Source organism: Protopterus annectens, chromosome 9.part0 (assembly GCF_019279795.1).
Source record: "Protopterus annectens isolate FY-2018-M chromosome 9.part0, PAN1.0, whole genome shotgun sequence".
Taxonomy (NCBI): Eukaryota; Metazoa; Chordata; order Ceratodontiformes; family Protopteridae; genus Protopterus; species Protopterus annectens.
Genome location: NC_056743.1, coordinates 810525700 through 810547066, shown reverse-complemented (window position 1 = coordinate 810547066; position 21367 = coordinate 810525700). Strand labels below are relative to the sequence as shown.

Here is a 21367-nt window from a genome sequence, read left to right as displayed (position 1 = left end):
GTACCTATTGACCCTAAAAGGGGGGGGGGAATTGGCTATGCTGTAGGGAGACCTATTGGCAAATAAGACTGAATGCCACCCCCCCCAGGACTAAACAAACATATTTCTATTAAGCCTTATCTAATTAAAAAAGCGGAAGACCTACAAAAATAAACACTGAGAAACTTAGTAACACTACAAGTTGATTGTATTTAATGAGTGTTTTTGTTGATTTCTTTGAACAGTTTAAAACCATTTCAAGCCCATGGTATCTCTTTCTAGTTGTAACTATTATTTTGTATTACCCTTTCAAAACGTTTTTTTGGACACTTATTTTAGTTTGAACTTTGTTTGCTTGGTGTGACAATGTGGAATTGTTTTTGTTTTTTTAACTTGACAGTTTTAAATGTGTGTTTTTACTTTAAACCAAGTTACAACGGCTCCTTTTGGCGCCTTTTTTCAAATGAAGTAATTTAAAAATGGTTGACTGAATAGTAATATTGTTTTTACACTTGAAAAAGCCCTACAATTGAGCTAGGGTGAAAGCGCTTGTGGAATTTATCTAATAAACATTTTATGGACTTTCACCCTTGTGTGCGCTGAAACGATTGTGTTTTTTTGAATAAATGCATGTACTGTCATGTCAACAGCACTGGAGTCTAAAGCAGAACACTAGCGTAGAACCTGTGTGGTGACTATGCCAAAGTTAACAGGGTATAAAGCACTTGCGCATGTGATCCTAGACAAGAGGAGACTGACTCAATGAAACCAAGGCATTGTGTTCTGGACAAAGCAACAACTCATTCCATTTGAAGGGAATACCTAAAGATGGGCATTAAGGCAGCAGTGAAAGTATTTCAGTTCAAGCCCTCAGTAAACCCTCCTGGCCTGTAGGTGAGAGAATCTTGTGCCGAAACCTGTACTGAAAAATACAGGAAACCTGTCAAGAGTAATGTATGACTAGGCATGCATCGTGTCAGAACTAAGATTTAATACATAACCACCATCTTGAACCTACAGTGCAACATGTTGAAAATTAAGCACTTCAGCTTAGTTTTCATACTGCCTGGGACCAGGAACACAGAAAGGGAGAGAATAAAACTGTGATAACCTCTCTATTGGGTATGATCTCAAAGTTTCATAAGGAGGATGCCGAGGTCTCCTCAAACAGATCCTAAGATAGAGGCTATTGTAGTACAGAATGTTTAAGAGGAACATCTAGAAAAATCTAACCAATTACCGTACTCAATGTCTAGAACAGGAGGTATAGCCAAAGGCCTATGCTGAGGAAGAAGGAAATCCCTAAGCCTCTTTTTGGATTCTGAAAAATCCTGACCCTCCCAATGAAAATGTTCACTTAAGGTATGCAAAGTTTCTCGGAAAGAAAAATCCGCAGGAGGAGAAGCAGAAGGGATGGATTCTTCTGCATCAGAGTCCTCATAAGGTAAAATAGATAATTCCTGATCAGAAGAAATGGAAACCTGATCTGAAGATTCATAATCAGTACCTTGCCTAGGCCTCTTAGCAGCAGGGGGTTGGGAACCCCTGATCAAGGTAATTAAATCCTCAGCCATTTTGATCATTTGTTTTTTAGGCATAGGGGCCTGTGCACATGGCCCAAGCGTCATTTTTTTAGACACAGAAGTTAGTTTTGGCCTGTTTTTGAAGATGGCGTTGGTTTACTGTACAACTCTTTAGGCCTGAAAACACCCTCAGAAGCCGGTGCCTGCACAGTGGCTCCGGACCCATCTAAGGTAGAGACATCCGTGGGTTCAATACTTAAGTGTGTCGCGGCATACCAGACTCCGAATGGGTCTCAGTAGAGGCCTGCGAATCAAAAGTAGCAGGTATCAGGGGCTGCAAAAGCGCCTCACTGAGTACCGGCGATCCGGCGACTGGCTTAGGAGAAGCTTCATCGTCTGTTTTAGACCGACAGTTTGTCTCTGTCTTTTTCTTTGCGTTGTGAATTCCGGTAGTCAGATTGCTAACAGATGACATTTCTGGATAGTTAAATCTTGAGCCAAAATATTTAGATGCAAAAATATACAGACGCTTAATAATACGTTGATTAAATTTAGCACAAAACCAACAACAAGGCACGCTGTGGTCAGGGCCTAGGCAAGGAATACAGTACAAATGAAAATCCTTATGAGGTATTTGCTTCCCACAAGTAATACAATTATTAACTTTTACTGACATCGGTAAGGAGCAAGAAAAAGTTCCTCCAATGGGGTACTTAGCTTTAGGTTGAAGACTTTGGTTCTGAAACTCTAAAACGAAAATTTCGAGAGTCTGCCGACCAGCACTTGCAAACTGCTTCGACTTCGGGCACCTCCCGGCAAGAAAGACTGATGAAAATGGCGTTGGCTACATGTTTTATACTCTGACGACCTGATGTCATGGAAGAAGGGACAGCAACCGACGCAGGACCCAAGACTTTGTTAATCAGGCCGATTGAGGGCAACCCGCCAGCAGATTACCCCAAATGTAATGACTGCAACAGCGAAACACGAAGAGCATCCTGTACCTCTTGTCTGTAAGATAAATGCTTAACCATTTTACCAACATGAATTTGTTTGGCTTGAATTCCTGCTCCACTATTATATTCTTTTTAGCACTGTGCCACAAGTCCTTCATATGGCGGCACACATGGTCTTGAACAACTCTGCTGCCTCCTGGCTTTCTCCACAGACCACAGCTCCGTAAGGTAGCTTGAAGAAAATATCAAACTGATCAGCAAACCAAACTGTCTGGCATCAGATCGGGATCAGTGGGGCAAATGTTATAGCTAGGTATCATACATGGGTCCAAAGGAAAGCACTACAACTGGACAAAATGAAAGGGAGTTGAGACAGTCTTGACAAGATCAAGGATGGAAACGATATGTTGATTACGTCAGCTGGAAAGGTTTAGACCTAGACTTTCCTTTACGTATGAACAGCATACTCTTTCCGGAAACAACTGTTAGGAAAATGCCAGGACACTGGAAAATGATTTACATAAGTGCTAGATATGTACTTTAACCCAAATAACAAGGTTGCCAGTGTAGACTACAAAAGCCAGAGGTCCAAAAGATACTGGCACAGAGAAAACTGATCAATGGTCAGATGTATGAGCAGAAAAGTAGAGACAGAAATTCACTCTAAGTAAATACAGAGAATTACAAGTCTACATTACTGTCTGTGTCAGTGAATTACAAGTCTGCATTACTGTCTGTGTCAGTGAATTACAAGTCTGCATTACTGTCTGTGTCAGTGAGATTTGATTGCTTGTAATACAAACTGTGCATCTTCATACATTCATATATTAGTTGTCTGCGCCTGCAATTTACTACTGCTATAAGATTAAGGGACTAGTTTTCTCAAATGCATTAAAGTAAGTTAATGGGAATGCATGAGATAAACATTCCATTAACATACACATACTTCTATGGATAACTGTATTTATTTAATCACGGTCATATGCACGTAACAGTTCCTGCAGAGAGAACTCATAGATTATCCTGTGCCTCTGCAATGCATACATTTGCTTTTCAGCAATCTTTAGACTCCTGACTGTTCTGTTACCACTTATGGACTATAAACACATATCCTATTCATCATACAGTCTGCTTTTCCTATCTATCATTTAATCCCTGTTATATATGGACTATCAAAAGCATGTCGGGGATGATTCTGCTGTGGACAAATACTAAATGCGTTGCATAGCTATCCTATAGGGAAATATGAAGCAAGTACAGAATATTCTTATATTAAAGTAAAGCCAATATACCCTGCTAGGATTCAAATAAGGAATGAAAAGTACTGAAAACGTGACATCAGCACAAGACAGAAATGCATCATTGACAATCAGCATGAAACATATCACTTACTCCAACCCGAAGAACATAAGCATATTCGGCCAGCAAAGTTGAACTTATAATTCTCCATTTGTGTTTGGTCTTCTTAAAATGTGGATCAGGAAACAGGAAAAACATCTTGCTTAACTGTATAGAGCACCAATAAATAAATTAGCGTTTCAGCCATAAACTGTTAACACATTTTGTAATAGCAGAAAAAAATTAACAACTTATATGTTAAGTGCTAATCAAGTACAAAAAAATGTTTTATATACATTTTCCACTAATTTTACATTTGCTAAGCAAATTGATGCAAGTGTCATGGACTCTCACAACTGATTAACAAGTTTCCTGTATAGACGCACTCATCAGTTTCACAGCTACTTAAAACCCTGTAACAAGCTGAATACAGACACCTGGTGTGCTGTTGTAATTAGCATCACACACTGGGCTACACACTTGCACAGCATCCACACACACTTCACTTTTTTCTGCAACCAAAGGTTTACTATAAAACATCCTTATCAAATAAGCACAGATCAAAACATGTCACGTTTCAAGCAATCTTTAAGCTGATTTTACAGTTCCTGCTATTTTCATTGAGAAAATATCCACCTAGACAATGCTTTATATATTCATATTACACCAGAACTTGCCAGAGATTTGGGATGCATGGCTAGGCTTAAAAAGGCCCTTGTAGTTGTTAGCCTAGTAAACACCTATGAACCTATTAGCTGTTTGACCAACAATGTAAATTACTAAAACTATTAAGCTTTTGAATAGCCATATTTATTTACTTTTGTTAAATGGGAAACTGTCTGGGCAACAGTAACCCCTTTTCAATGAAGGCTCAGGGAGAAAAGCTCCAACAAACAAAACACAATAATTGTAATTATAGTGAATTAAAGTACACATCACTGGAAAGTAGCAATTACCACACCATGCAACAATGGCAGTAACACACAGCAACATGAAAGTAGCATATATGTACACACACCCAAATACATGTATGCATTAACATTATACATGTACACATGCATGTATTTTCCACTTTTTTTTCACGTATGCTTATTTTACAGCCACAGTTTATTGCACTGAAAACACTTTCAGCTGGATGCCCAACCCCACTCTGCTTTCCCCACATCCTCAATTTTCCTTACCAGTATGTCTAGACAATCTCTAACTGGGAAGCCAACCCCATTACTCAGTTATGGTTATTCTCCAACTAGGACCATAAATAAGGGGAACTCAGGAGATGCAGATGGGGACAGGTGCCATCGTAGACACAGTGGCAGATTAGCATCCCTATTCATATGTGCAATGATGTCAGGTTCATAAGAACTAGTGTGTGTGTGTGTGTGTGTGTGTGTGTGTGTTCACGTGTCTCCTGGTCTCACCAAGAAGTTGTATAAAGTCCTTCACCATACATACAAGACAGCAGGCACTTAAGCCTCACAATCTTATCTTACCCCTGCCAACCTTCCCATGGGCAGGCTGTTTTCCTGAACCTTCCACCAATGGCACAGAGAGATGCTCTGCCTACTTCTTCAGCAGGATGACTTCTGAATGATACATTTATAATACTGAAAATTCAATCAGCATTTAGCTTTGGTCATTTTGTTGATCCTAATAAAGGAAGACTTAACTCACAGTATGTGCCATCCAAGACAAAAAACAAGTTTCAACTATCAAAAGAGACTTTTCCAGTACATGTTTAGAAACACACAATACACAATGTCCAACATTTTTCATTGTTACTATAATTTTACAATTTATTCAGACTTTGTACATCTCTCTTATTGACCGCATTCCTGTTAATACCAACCAAGTAAACAATCCATTACATTAAATGATCAGTTTCACCTTCTTTCCTTCCACAGTTTACTCCCAGCACAGTAAAAGACACTGTTTCCAAGTAACAAGTGGAGACTTGAGCACAGTTTTGCCCCAGAAAAGACCTAGTCAGTCAGTGATCTAGGATACAAATCTGGGCATCAAGAATATAGGTCACCATCAAAGTCAGGGAAGCACGAAACACAGACAAAATGAAGGGTACCACCATCAACTTGCACTTTCTGTACCCTGAGGCTCTAATCTGTACTGCCAGTGAATAACCCACTAGCACCTGCAGTTTGGGCAACAGAGTTATGTGAAAGGGCATTGCTTACTGGGAAGAAGCTGGAAACTTAGTATTCAGTTACTGACCCCTTCTACGAACCAAAACCTTGATCATGTATGCTGTATACTGCTACTGTAGTACATTATTGGAAGTTCTGTGCAGAAATGTAATGGTATCACATCCTGAACACTTGCATAAATATGCCAACAGATCCTGAGTAGATTTTTTTTAAACTTTATATGCCAAAAGCCTTCTATTCATGGGTCAACACAGTCAGCACTCTTCAAAGCGTGCTCTCTCTCTCTAATACCATGTTTTGCTAACTGTGTGCATACCCTGCATTATAATGTTTCAAGACACTACACCACCTCTGAATATGGCAGTGTTGCATATGGTGGGGTCCAAATAGCTGGATATAGAGCAACCTTCCATGCATGTTCTCCAAGGTCCACCAAGGATAGTGCAGGGATGCAGCACTGTCATAAAGTCACCAAGGAATATGTGACAGGTTGCAGATGTCATACCAGAGTAAGGCAAATGAAGTTTAACAGCACCTCCCTGCAACAGATGTCATTCTCAGGTCAGCACTCCAATGGCCAAGGTTCATTTTGACCCACACAAATGGCCAAAACTGCTAATGCTACACTCTAGGCACATCTACTACAGTACAATGTAAGATTCTGTCAATTTTCTAGGCCACTGGACAACCAAAAATGATCACCAAGCACCACATTCTTCTTTTTCATCTCTCTACATCACTAGCTCCTCCGTGTCATGTTTCTGAGGTTCACAGGTGTGTACTAGGCTAATGGCCCTGGGGCCTTCACAAGAATAGCCCATAGAAGTGCCCTGGCATTGTGCCGCCCGTCATTAGTTCCCATTGCCTCTATCAAGTAGAGCCACTGGAGTGATCCCCGGGGTGAACTTTCTATTTCCCATCCACTCAAGATTTCTCTTGAACAGGGCTAGTCAGGTGCTCTGCTTGATATGTATGGGAAGTCTATTCCAGAGCATGGGCAGTCTCTGGGTTATGAACCTGCCCCCTTAAGCATGTTCTGTTGATTCTGGTAATGAGGTTGAGGTCTCTGGAGCGTGTGATGCAGGGGGATTGGGATTTCTTTAGATGTAGCATTTCTAACAGAGCTGGGTCAGACATGGCTTTGTAAGTCGATACAAGACTGAGACTAGCTGGAGTTTTTTTGAGTATGTCTGTGTAGGACATGTGTTTAAGGCCTAGAATGCTCTTCGTGAGGTACTTTTGTGGCCTCCCCAACTGTTGCAGGTGTCTGGTGAGGTACATGTCAAATGGGGCATTATACTCTATGATTGGTCTAATGAGGGAAGAAGAGAGAGAAATGATGATCTCTTTCTTCCTGGATACAAAAACCTTGGTAATGAGATGTGTCACATAAGGGCTTTCTGACCACAGTGGCAATGTGGTGGTCAAAGGAGAGGTTGCGGTCAACCCGTGTCCACAGATCTCTTATAGCGTCTTCAGTGTTCAGTGGGCTCCCATCGATGTGGTAGTTAGTGGGAACTGAGTTTTTCCCAAAGGGGATGACTATGCATTTTTTGGCATTAAGCTCAAGGCCATGATTTTGACACCAGTCATTGGTCTCAGTGAAGCCTTTCTGTAGGATGTCTGCATCACTTGGGGAGTTACTAATGGCTTGCAGTCGTCTGTGAATTTGGTCAGCCAGAGTCCCTCTGTTTTGGCCTGGACTTCTGAGAAGTCGATGCCAAACAGGAGAGGATCCAGAACCAATCCCTGTGGGACTCCACACGTGACTGGCCAGCAGTCTGACTTGGAGTCCACTACTTTCACACTGTGGGTTCTGAGCCAATTTGCAACCCACCTAGTGATATATGGGTTGATGCCTAGTTTGGTGAGTCTATCAATAATTCCTGAGTGAGGAATGGTATCAGGTGCACTCACAATCAGAATACATACTACCATGCAATTAATACAGCAATCACATCTGCAGCCAATACATGGGACAATATCCTACAATGAGGAGGAATGTTACTTAAAATGGCTTATGGTTCTATAGCGATGAAATTAGGTCTTGACTCTGTAACAGAGGAAAGACCTGAATTACAAATGCACACTACGCACACTTACTTCAGGTTACAAATAAATGGACAACTACTGACACAGACACACACACTCTCTACCCAATGACAACTCATGCAAATTCTGCACTTTTGGATCATTGCATTCATTCAGTAATGCACAAATGTTCCTGGTGGCAATGCTCCAATCCACCAAAAAAACAAAAGGAAAGGATTATTCTGTTGGTTTTACATTTCCAGAAGTCCCTGAACTTATTTTTCCAATCTGATAATTTTTTTCTTCCCAGTTTCTTCACTAACATTCCCCTTCTTAGCTAAACATCTCACTTGCAATCCAGTATGCAGAACGAAAGACAAACACCCCTAGATGCAAGCTCACTATATACTTACTTTAGATGGGGAAGGATGACAGGTGGGACCACTTTTGTTCAGTATTTACTTCTCTGGCCTACAGACAAAAAAACAAGACCTATGGCTAAACAAGTGAGCAGACAACTGCAGACTGGGAGACGTCATCAAATTCCCCTTTGACACAGATGCCCAACAGGGGGAACTTACACTTATAAATGCCTGGTTATTGAAAATGGGCTTAAATTAAATGCTACAAAATGAAGTATTTTCACATTTGGCAGACAAACCATCCCCCCAGCATACAGCATTGACAATACCTCAGTATAAACTGAACATGTAGTTAGTAACCTGGGAATAGGAAGTAATAATTCCCTGTCCTTTGATCATCAAGTAACAATAATTATCAGAAAACCCTTCTATTTGGCAGAGCTGATTGTCAAGGGAATATCATCACGATCTAAAGAGGTTATTATCCACTTGTATTCAGCACTGATCAGATGCTTAAATAAAATAAGATCACGCAGCAAACCAATAAAAGCACCATCAAACAGTCACCGTCACTTGGTAAAGCTATTTTATGCAACAGACAGGCACAGGCAGACACACAGGCAGAGACGCACACACAGACAGACACAGACACAGACACGCACAGACACAGACACGCACAGACACAGACACGCACAGACACAGACACGCACAGACACAGACACGCACAGACACAGACACGCACAGACACAGACACGCACAGACACAGACACGCACAGACACAGACACACACAGACACAGACACACACAGACACAGACACACACAGACACACACACAAAAATCCTCACACTGAAACAATTTTATTTAGATTTGACTACTACAAACATTAATACCCAAAACATTTAACATGGACAAACAGCAGAGTTGTGGTACCACCAAGGTAAAAGCTGCACATACAGATGGTTAAAATGCTAAAGGTTATACAGCCTTAAAAACAAACAGTTATAACTAAGGTGAAGTAGGAGGCAAGTGCCCCTGGAATGGAGCCACTGGGGGCTCCACATTAAGAATCTTATTTGGACAGGTTCTGCTTCACTTGGTTGGCCTTGTCCGATCACGGTTCATGAAAAGCAACTCTATCAAAATTAGCCATGTCTGTTTTATTGGCTTATTTGCAAGTGTTGCCCACTGGGTCCAGCTTGACTTGTACATGTGTTTTTGTGTTCCAAAAGTTGAGATTTGGGGGAAGTATTACCCAGCAACGGGAAGGATTTTCAGCATTTGTTTTTAAATACCAGTGTTGGGGCATCCTCTGTAAAGAAGCATATGTTTGAAGAGCTTGAATATGGCAGGAAACAAACATTACTCTAGTCATGGGTAAAGGTGTTATAATTAATACTAGGGATAAGAATAAACTATGCATGGGGTGCTTTGTATTATTTTGCATTTCAAAATCTTTTGGAACTGGTATTCAAAACTTTAATATATAACCCAATCTTGCAATAAAACGTTTGTTCTGTTAGCCTACATTAATCAAATAAATGCATCTGCTTTTGTCAGTTTTGTTAGCCCACTTTATTTCTTTATTCTATCACTGTGTAAGGTTCATAGGTTGGTGCTAGGCTATCGTCCCTAGGGCCTATGCAAGCCTAGCCATAACAATTCCCTGGCTGTTCCTTCCCACAGTACTTACTTCAAACTAAGGTGCTGTGTAGACAATGAAAAGGGCACACGATATTACATACAACTGATAAGCAACTACAACAGGGAGAACAAAAACAAATGAAATATTGAAAACTGCAGGTTAGGAATTCTTCAGAGAATAAAAGTAAAAATTACTTCAATAGATGCAAGGTTTGATTATATATATATATATATATATATATATATTTTATATATATATATATATATATATATATATATATATATATATATATATATATTTTATATATATATATATATATATATATATATAAAATAGAGATATCTACACATACACATACATATATATGTGTATAGACTAGATATAAAAGCACATACATATAGATATACATGTACAAATAAAGGGAAAACTAAAGATGCAAAAACAAATTATTCTTGGATATCTACATATGAATTAAACTAGACCATTGTAATAAAACTTGTGTAAGATCCAAGTCAAAGGTCACTCTGCATTCTTACTAAAAATAAGAAAATAGTTGTATAAAATCTTACCATAACCATAGATGTCTTTCTCTTCCATGTTGCACTATTCTTACTGTGGGATTTCCCTCCTCAGGCGACCCGAACGTCGACTTCAATACAAAAGCTTATGCCTGGTTGCTGGAGGTGCGTGGGATGTCACATGGTGGGCCATAAACCATGGACCTAAAATGTGACATCTGCACGCACAGACTTCAGAACTTGAAGGCCAGGCAGACCGTCCCAAAGAGAGTAATGAGTGATAGTCAGCCAGAAGCGTCGTGTCATATGCTGGCTAGTTGCTCTTGGTGAACCCTTCACCAAGAGCTATGTCCATTTTCCATACTTAATCCAGGGGGATGGGGGGAGGGAAGGAATACTGCAGCATAGAAGAGAAGGACATCTATGGTTATGGTAAGATTTTACACAACTATTCTATGTCTTTCTATTCCTATGTTGTAGTATTCTTAGTGTGAGGGAGCACCACAGCTTAGTTAGAGGGAAGGGTGGAGGTAGACGTGGAAGATTCCAGAAACCTCTGCAGGACTGCCCTGGCTCTGGAGACTTGATCCAGCTTGTAGTGTTTAGTGAAGGTGTGTTGTGGACCAGGTGGCAGCTTTCATAATGGAAGCTGTGTTCAGCCCTTTGAGGAAGACTTTGGAAGTAGCCATGCATCTGGTGCTGTGAGCTCTCACCCCCTGGGTAAGTGCTTGCCATGGCGTGAGTAGCAGAAGGAAATGGATTTTCTGATCCAACATGAAATAGTTTGGAAACTGCCTTGCCCATAGCCCTGGGGTAGGAGACGACAAATAGTTGGTCAGATTTTCTGAAGGACTTAGGTTTTGTCTAGGTAGAATCTCAGTTGTCTGTGTATACCGAGGGAATGGAGAATCCTCTCACTATTGTTAGCTGAAGAAGGGAAGAAGGTAGGCAAGTGAATAGACTGATTTAAGGACAGTTCGTTAACCACTTTGGGCATGAAGGAAGGGTTAGTGCACAAGGTCACCCTGTCCTTGTGGAAGGTTGTGTAGGTTGGGCAGGCCATGAGAGCCTGTAACTCTGACACTCTTCTAGCAGAAGTTATGGCCACCAACAGTACAGTCTTTCATGTACACAACTGTAAAGTAGTACTACTAGCTGGCTCAAAGGGGGCCATTGTTAGTTTTTCCAGAACAAAATTTAGGTCGCAGGGTGGTGGGATGGATTTTTTTTAGGTGGTCTGATGTGCAAGACCCGTCTCAGGTAAAGTTTAACATCTAGCCTGGATAGCAAAGGGGAATCTAGAGGCAGGCAGAAATGGCTGAAAGGTGCACTTTCACTGAGGTGTTAAAGGCCATCCATAATGAGTTCACACATAAGCAAGGACTAAGGAAGGGTCTGCTTGGCTGGGGTCCCTTGTCCTTATGTAGACACCATTTGGAGAATCTCTCCTATTTTGATAAAGTATGATTTTCTAGTAGCAGGTTTCCTGGCGTCCCTTGGGACTGTCACCATGTCTTTGGAGTAGTGGTGTCTAAAAGGGATTAGAAGTTGATCACCCACAGTGTTGGTGCTAACATCTGTAGACGAGGATGGATTAGGGTTCCCTTCTGTTGTGTTAGAAGGTCCACCTTGTGGGGTAACCTGTGGTGATTGCCCTTGACTAGTGAGTGAAGTAGGAGGAACCAGTGTTGCCTTGGCCAGTAAGGGGGGGGGGGGGGGTCACCAGCAAGATTTTTAGTTTGTCCTTCCTGATTTTCAGTAGGACCTTTTGGACTACAGGGGAGGGGGGGAAAGCATATAGAAATAGTCCCTTCCATGGAATGCTGAAGGCATCTACTCTCCAGGTAAGTAGGGAGTGACCCTTGGTGCTGAAATTGCGCAACTGTCTGTTCTGGGGGAAGGCAAAGAGATCCACTTGAGGAGTGCCCCACTGGTGGACTATGTCTAGAAAGGTCTCTCTATTCAACATCCACTAGTGCTGTAGAGAAGATGTTCTGCTGAGACTATCTGCTTGTTTGATGTCCTGAGAGGGGATGTATGAGGCCTGCAGGGACAAGTTGTGCCTGGAAGCAAAGTCCCAAATTTGTAGGGTTATTCTGTAAAGGAGGTAGGCTTTGGTCCTTCCTTGTCATAAGCCACAGGAGTTGTAGGAACTGTCTCGTAGAAATCTGGGGTTCCAGTAAAAGGTTTTGAAAGTGAGAGGAGAGGGAGTGGACCTTTTCCTGGGGAAGAAAGGCCCACATCAGATCTGTCCCGATTCTGCAGCCCAGAAAGATTTTGTCTTGCTGCGGGAGCAAGGAGGATTTGTTTATGTTTAGGATGAAGCCCAGGTTTTGAAGAAGAGTGGTGGTGAACCTGAGGTGGTCTTGGAGGAAGGCTTCTGTCTCTGCTAGAAGTAGAATGTCATCTGGCAGGTATAGAGTTGGATACCTTGGGTCCTGCAGTAAGCAATGGCTGGAGCTAGGCATTTTGTGAATACCCTGGAAGCAGTAGACAAACCAAAGGGTAAGGCTGTAAACTGAAAATGAGGAGACTCCACTTGAAGGAGTTCAAAATACCTCCCTTGGGTGTCAGTCAACTGGGTAGTGTCCCATTTGAAGTACTCTCATCTTAGTTATAGTCTCAATGGTAAAGTCCTCTGTTGGGGAGTCCCCTTCAATGAATTCCTCATCTGGGGAATAGTATTCCAACAGAGGGAATCTGGGATCCATAAGAGATGGACTCTTCAGAAGAAGAGTAATAAGGTTCTAGTCCCTCCTCTCCTTTCTTGGGTAGTCTGCAAGAAATGGCAGAGGCAGGCCTAGGGCTGAGCACAGGGAGAGGGAAGGGTGAAGTGTCTGTGGGCCTTAGAGCCATAAATGCCTGCATCAGAGTTAGTGAAAGAGCTACTTCAGGGGTGGGAGTCAAATGCTTAGTTTTTTGTTTTTGTTTAGTAGGCGTAGGTTTGGGAGAAGGTCTAGGCTCAGATGCCGGAGTCTCCGGGATTGGCATCTCCGAAGGTAGTCAGACTGATTCTGGTTCCCCCTCGACCTCGGTAGGGACAGACTTCTGGACTATCTCCATGGACATGCCGGCTGTTACTTCTGAAGCAGCTTCCTCGGTGGGAGCCGAAGTAGTCTGTTCTGTAGGACGTCCCCTCAACCCCTTAGATTGGAAGATGGCGGGATGTCCTATGGCAGAGAGGCAATAGAGGTAGGCCTGGAAACTTTGGCCTTTTTCTGTGGTGGTTCAGTCGGACTGGCCGATTCGGGATCCATCCTAAGCATAAGTTTTTTCAGATGTTGGTTCTCTAAATATAGGGTTAGTGCAGCCAGATAGCTGTGGAGGGTCCGGTACAAAAGATTGGCAAATGGAACAAGCAGTATGATCGTGTTCCTTCCCTAGACAAAAGACACAACGGTATCTGATGCCCGCCGTGGCATTTGCCCTTCTTAGCTGACATCAGCTAATACCAATTACAGCTAACCAACCTCAAGCAAAGGAATGGAAAAGTTTCCCCCAATGGGATACTTAGCTTTTAGAAGTCTTTGAGTGTAGGAGTGAAGCGATCAATGGGACGTCATCTGTGACTGAAAACTTCAGAGGTCTGTACGTGCAAATGTCACATTTAAGGTCCCTGGTTTATGTCCCTATGCATGACGAACCAAGCACTTACAGCAACCAGGCTTAAGCTTTTGTATAGCAAGCAACATTCGGGTCACCTGAGGCTGAAATCCCACAATAAGAATACTGCATCACAGGAACAGAAGGACATCTAGGATTCAAGATGGCACTGCTTGTTTAAACCATGGTTTATTCAGTTAAAAATAGGAAATAAGCGCATTAACCCTTGTTAGAGCTTCATCAAATCTAAGTTATACAAAGCAGCTTCTAGTTTACATATAAAAGGCATGTAAACTACAGCAAAGGCTTTAATCCAAGAGTACTTAAGATCAGATTCAATGACAGCAATTGGAACAGTGGTACACACACAGTTTGCATTTTTATTGTGATTACTTGGATAGGACATAAAAAGCAGAAAAGTACAAAGCCATTGTGTATCCAGCTGTTGATCTGTGCGTTAGGTATAATATCAAACAATATAAATATTTAGTCAACATTTGTGTTACAAAACAGATGCAGTTAAAGTATATAATAAACCAGATGCATATAATGTGTGTGCCCAAGTTGGATTGTCAAGCATTTTTTTTTTGTTCAACAAGGGTTACAATTATCACTTTCTCGAGCCCCAATTTGTTGACTGCCAGGAGATACAAGAATATGACTTGGCCATCCATCACATAGGACATATGGTAAAGTACAGTTTTGTACCACTAGTGGAATGAGGCCTAATCCCAGCTGGAACCTCTTTGCCATGATGGGAATAACAAAATGCATGCAAAAGCCAATCCACCTAGAAATAGTTTTGTTTTGACACAGGTTTGCCCTGTGAACTTAAACAAAAAAAAACAAACTGCTGCTGGAGACTGCCTATCTTTAGTCCTGCTCCATTTAAAACTTGTTGAGGAGCTGAGACCCTACCATGCTTCACAGAATATGCCAAGCTGTGAGTGAGGAAGATTGAAGCTTGACATTTTGAAGGCAAGGTATTATTTGAATGACAGTGTCAAATCTTTGGCAGTGCTGTGTCCATACATTTTGAGATACCATTGCAGCTTCCTCATATGCAGTTTGGCATTAGGAAGCCACCATACAAAGATGCCATGAACCTAATGTTGAAGGACTGTCCCTAGACTGGGAACCATAAGCAGGATATGTCCACCCCTTAGCAGGCCAATTTCTACTAAACTTCGGGCTGCACCTGCAAAAAATCTTAACAGTCTGCATAGAGACTTAGCTTTGTCCTCCATTTTCTTTAAAACTGCTTCCACAGCCAAACAAACACATCAGACTGTGGGGCATAGAACCTCTAATCAGAGTAATCAAATCTTCAGCCATTTTTAGCATATGTTTCTTACACAGAGCCCCGTAAAATGCTGGCCTACAGAAGCTGAACTTGAACTTCCAGCCCCTCTCTAAAAAGAAGAGAAGAAGAAACAGAGGGAGAGGCCCTAAGGGGGAAGGGAAGAAAGGAAGAACAGTTACCTGCCCCTCCCCTCTGCCTGGCCTACTTCCTGAGAGAGGGCACATCCTGTAACAGTAAGAGACTCCCTGGCCAAACCTCTATCACCCAATAGTGTAATACAATGTACTGTGATTAACTGGATCAGATTATGAGAAAGTTGATCATTCTAACAATTTCTAAATAAATGAAAAAGAAAGAAGGGTTTTTCCATTGCAACTCTCATGTGAAATGATACATCAAAGTTGGCAGCAATCTGTACATGACGGATCCCCATCACAGGTTCAGGACCAGTGTTCAAATCAAGACAGATATACACAAGCCGTTTTGGGGAACAGAAATGGTGGTCTCACTTCGTCAAACTGATCATGTACAAATGGAGGCTTTCCCCAATAACAATGGCTGCAGGACTTGGGGATGTGGGCGTGATGTTTCAAGCTGGTGATGACAGCCCTCATAAGGTAGAGGTTATGGTGACAATGAAAAGGGCATGCATATGACATATATCAAGAAAGGGCACTGAATGCCTGTGGATTGATGCAAGGGCTCATATCAGCCACCAGGGGCAGGTGAAAGACCTGAACACAAAACCTCCGACGACTGCCTGTATGAAGGCTCGAGGAAATGGGGGCTGATAACATTAGTTACCAGGTGAGAAATGCAGTATTTCTCTCACACACAAACAGGTAAAAAAAAACATATGTCTTGCTGAAGTCGTATACTATTCTATGAATGCATCATGCCAGTGTTATCATACTTAAGACCAAACAGGAAAATGGTGTATAACAATTAGTACTTCAATTTAGACCACGATGCTTTATCAATCCACCTGCAGACAGTGCCCTGATGCCCTTTCTCCACCAAAACATACACTTTCGGTTTTGTTCTTCTACAAACATCAATTTCAACAGCTTGCTCCACAAGATCTGTACTACTCCCAGCAGTTTCCCAGTCGGAGTATTGTTTACTCTCGCACAATATTGCGGCACACTTTAAAATGTTGCTTCCAAAAGGTCCTGCCTAAGACACTTTCCTTCCTGTATGTCCACTTGACTGAAGTAGCAACAATCCTCTTCCAAAAGCTACACATATGCATCTTATTTTCCATCTACCCTATCCTTGTGGTCATTCTAATCCTAATGAAGGTAAAGAAATATGTTAGATTCCTCCTACTACCCCCCGTGTGCTCTAAAAAGGAGCAATACAGTATCTCTCAACTGTACTGAATTCCTCAGTATTTACCAGTTCTGAGGGCAAAATAATGGGGTGCTACGAATTCCCGAGTGGCCCCTTTAATTCCAGATTTTTTGTTAATTTATGGCTGATGTCACCACTCACTGCAAGGGTACAGTGGCGCGCCTGATGACATCAGCTTCATGAGGAAGCAATCTACCTATCGGATTCCATCAGATTCAGAGACTTTCACAGTATTAATATTTGAATAGCAGCAGCGGGCCAGAGATTGACCAGAGCTCAGTTGTGCACAATTGCACTTTACATTTTAACTTTAGTTCTGCAATCTGCAGAGTCCTACCAGTGCCCACCCACCACCAGAGTCCACTGAGTCACAGATGAGAAAATGTACTGCGACTGTCCCAGGCTTCGGTGGCTAAACCTCCAGTCCAGCTCCAGGTAAGCAAAAAAAAAAAAAAAAAAAAAAAACACTAAAACATATTAAGACAATGCTAAAAAGGCAGTTTCTGTTAAGGATATTTGCAAATTTAAATCATAAAGAATTACCACCAGCAGGTAGTGACCACAGTTTCTTACTTTTTTTTCAGAAACAAAGTCTTTAGCAGGCATCTAACTTCACTTGTATAAAGAAGCATGCATCAGAACATAAGTTAGGGTAGTATATGCCTCATGTCACACTCACATGCTACATAAAATTTAGTTACAGTGCGTACAGGCCTCTGAATAATTGCTCTTACCATAATATGTTGCACTATTATGTTTGTTAAGAATTAAGTGTTGGGCTTTTCCCGGTTTAGTTGAAGTGAAAAATTCTTGTGTATGTGTGTGTTCTTTAAGGCTTCATATACAGTGTGCAGAGATCGTTTGACACTATCTTAGTATGTGACTAAAGTAGAAACTGGACTGCAAAATGTGTTAAGACACAGTTTAAGTGACTAGAAAAGTTGTTTTGAAGGTAGTAAGGAAAGTGTGGAAACTAACAGTGCACACCATCAAGTGTTCAATAATTTGGTAAATGGAAAATGCCTTCTTTCAGCAGTACAATAGTTTGAGACCAAAGCAAAAGACATATCTTAAATCTGTGATATCTTCCCCACCCTGATGAAGAGTCATGCCTGTTTACTCCTTTAGAATTTGATGTAGCTGTTTTTTTTAGGGCAGTTTACATGCTGACAAATGTTGCAGATTATACAGAAGTTAGTGGCTGCATTCCAGAAAGTAACGTTGGGTAAAAGCACATCCTGCAATTAATTTTAATACAGAAAGTGACTGAGTAGTATACTGCAGATTTACATTTGTGTAATTTGTGTAATAGTAATAAGAACTATTCTTATAATGTGAATGCTAGATGCTTAAGAGCATGCATTTTAAAACTTTATGGACTTCTTTTGCATCTTGCTTTCATTTTTTAATTATTGGGTACATCTCTGGCATTGGGTATGCTGGCTGGGTGCAACTTGAGCAGTTAATTTTATTTTTATAAAAAAATCGTATTTTAGTTTTACACAGGTTCAAGGTTTGATGCAAGCTCAAATGTTAATATAAATAAAACATTATTGTTCTGGTTATATTTTGTGTTTAATATTTTGTCTGTTCTTAATTTGTGTTGGAATGTTGGTATTCCACAATTCCACTGGAGTGGGTGGGGTTACATAACCACATATGCAAATTTTATGTTAATCCACATACAGATTTTTGGCCAGTTGTGCCTACTTTTCATGGGCCACTGTCCAGATTTTTGATGTTTCCAGGTTAAGATATGTAAACGCTACCCTTCCATTCTCCAGGAAAGATGTCTCACCTTGAGAGACTTGGAGGAAAAATGTCAGAAAACTGGAGCCCAAAACAGTTCTTGCCTGTCCTGTCACCCAGTGGCCATTTATGAGCATCTTATTTGTGCGAAGGATGGCAAACTCTAGAAATATAGGTACTGTATTTTTATGGTTTCAATGGCACTTCAATGTGTGAAACATAGCAGTCCTCTACCTCTGTGAATGCTTTTGAGAATACATGCTGTGATGCTCCTGCACTGGCCCAGTAATCAAGGAGCCTCAATCCCCACCACTAACACCAGTGAGGGACATGCACATTGATAGGATGATAAGTATACACACAGTACAGTACAATTTCCCTTAACAGTACACAGAGATCACAGTCAGTCTGGGGCTGGTTTCTCCCTCTTTCTCCAGAACCCCAATAAGACTCCCCACTGGCACAGCTACATGGTTAGGATCTCAGCCGAGTGGTCAAGCCAAACCTTGAAGCACTGATCAACCAGCGCTTCATGTCCCTGCACAAGTAGCTGAGACACACATATACACATTTGATTTATATACAAACACAGACACTCCTGGGGAAGGCTGGCACAGGTTTACTAGATATGCTCCCTTCTACCCAGATTATAAAGTAGTCATCACTGCCACCAACCACACTTATCCACTATTATAAGGCCCTTACCAAAGGGTGACCAATCCTACTGTGTGATGTTACTATTATCCAAATGGTAAGCGTCTCCAAGACATTTAAGGCTATTGGAGTGGCCTATACAGTGTCACAACATATGTATACAAGTACTCAGAGCTTAAATATCTCTAAACAAACCAGCCACAATTAAAAGGTTTAAACATATTTAATAATAAAAGCGCAAAACAATACGCTAACACAACACAGTCACTTTAGAGTTCAGAATCACAGGAAATATTTTAAAACTACATTGCAGGGCAGTCCCAAACACAGAAAACATCTAAACTAATCTTCACTATATTCTTATCTATATCTAAGAAATCACTGCACCCTAGTTACTTGCTATTAGCAAGACGCAGGCAAAAGTGCTGATGAGTGGGATGTTTCCAAGTCCAAAGACAAATACAAAATGCCAAATATCTGACAGAGTTCCCAAATTAATATCAAAACATTACTGCTGGGTCTGCTGGATGACATCACTATTTGTCACCTGCCTCCAGTTCTCAGGCTAAACAGATACCAAAATAATTTAACATTTCTCTGTGAAAAATACTTCTCTCAGTAGTTTGCCTAGAGCTGGGAGTCATAAAACAGTTAAACATGTTTACAGTTTAAACCTAGTAATTATTTCTGTTTCAAGAAAATAGAAAACCTCTAGCTCTATGCATCCTGTCTCTTTGCATTAACTAACTTTTATAACACAGACAAACAATTTCAACTTATTTTCTTGAAGTTTTGCAGGTTAACTCTATGTTCCAGCTTCTACCATCAGAACATGCATTTGCATTGGCATATAGTTTATGTACATTTCTGTTCTTTTCCAGTAGGGTACACTGTGGTTACATTCTTGAAGCTCAGTACATAATAAATAGTTCACACACCTCTGCACCAGCAGTTTAATATGCACATAAAATATAGTTCTCTTACATTAATAAGACAAGTATATAAATCATATTAATATTAAACAAATTGCATATGCTTATTTACAAAATTCCAGATAGCTGGGCTGGCAGCATTTCGGCTTGTCACACACACACCCCCACCATGAGAACTCAAGTTAGTTTTTCAAGTGACCCTTGAGAAATGTTGCTCGAGAGGGTTCAGCCTATCTGGGAATACTTTACCCCATTCCCTGTATTGAGATTCCAGCTGCCTTGGCATTGCTGACCCCAGTACCGTGCTGCACTGTCCCATCATATGCCTGCAACCCTAGGCTCCACCATTGTAATTTGGGATTTGGCTGGCTGGTTCCCTGTAGTCATAGATCTCTGACTCCTCCCGCCGTCTATTGCACTTGTCTCAAGGGCCTCCCCAGCATAGTAAGGTTTCATCATGTTAACATGGTACAATTCGTGCCCCTGCCTCCTGCCTAGCAGTTCTACCATGCAGTTAACATCACTGACCTTCCTTACCACCTTGTAGGGTCCCTTCCCAGTCTGCCTGCAGCTTGTGTCTGACAGGAATGAGAACCATTACTTGTTGCCCTACCGCATACTCTTTAGCTTGAGCATTCCTGCCATACCAGATCTTTTTCTGCTGTTGCTCTTCTGCCAGGTTCTCCTGGGCCAAGCCCATGAATTCCCTGACCTTTGTTCTGAGGTTTAGGACATATGCTACAACAGACCCTTTTTGAGATTCACGCTCACGTTCCCACTCAACTCAAATTAAATCTAGAGGTCCCCTCACCCTATGCCCATACAACTCAGAGGGTGAAAACCTGGGGACCTCTTTGAAGCAAATAGATGGGGCAAATATTTGTCCCAATCCCTCAGACTGGTCTGCAAATGCCCGTAGCATCACCTTGAGTGTAGAGTTTAACCTTATAACAAGACCATTAGTCTGGGGAAGGTAGAGGGTGGTCTTTAGGTGCTTCACCCCACAGTACTTCCACAGACAAGCCAGCAAGTCTGGCATGAAATTTGCACCTCTGTCAATCAGTATTTCTTTTGGGAAGCCTACCCTGCTGAAAATCTCTAACAAAGCATTTGCCACCTTTTCTGCCTCAATGGAGGACAGAGCCACCGCTTCAGGGTATCTGGTAGCATAACTGCCACCACTAGGATATGTTTTCCCTGTGGAACTTGGGGTACTCAGAGGCCCCACAATATCCATAGCTACCCTCTGAAATGGCTCCTCAAT

General features: G+C 41.4%; 1 protein-coding gene across 4 annotated transcripts in view; it reads right to left on the bottom strand.

The window, feature by feature from the left end:
* Positions 1 to 21367, bottom strand: part of METTL1 (methyltransferase 1, tRNA methylguanosine) — a 261797-nt gene that overhangs the window by 118536 nt on the left and 121894 nt on the right. For all 4 annotated transcript variants that reach the window (XM_044083469.1, XM_044083466.1, XM_044083468.1 and 1 more), the window contains one exon: positions 3851 to 3964. In XM_044083469.1, the coding sequence (XP_043939404.1) occupies positions 3851 to 3964 (114 nt within the window). The remainder of the gene's footprint in view (positions 1 to 3850; positions 3965 to 21367) is intronic.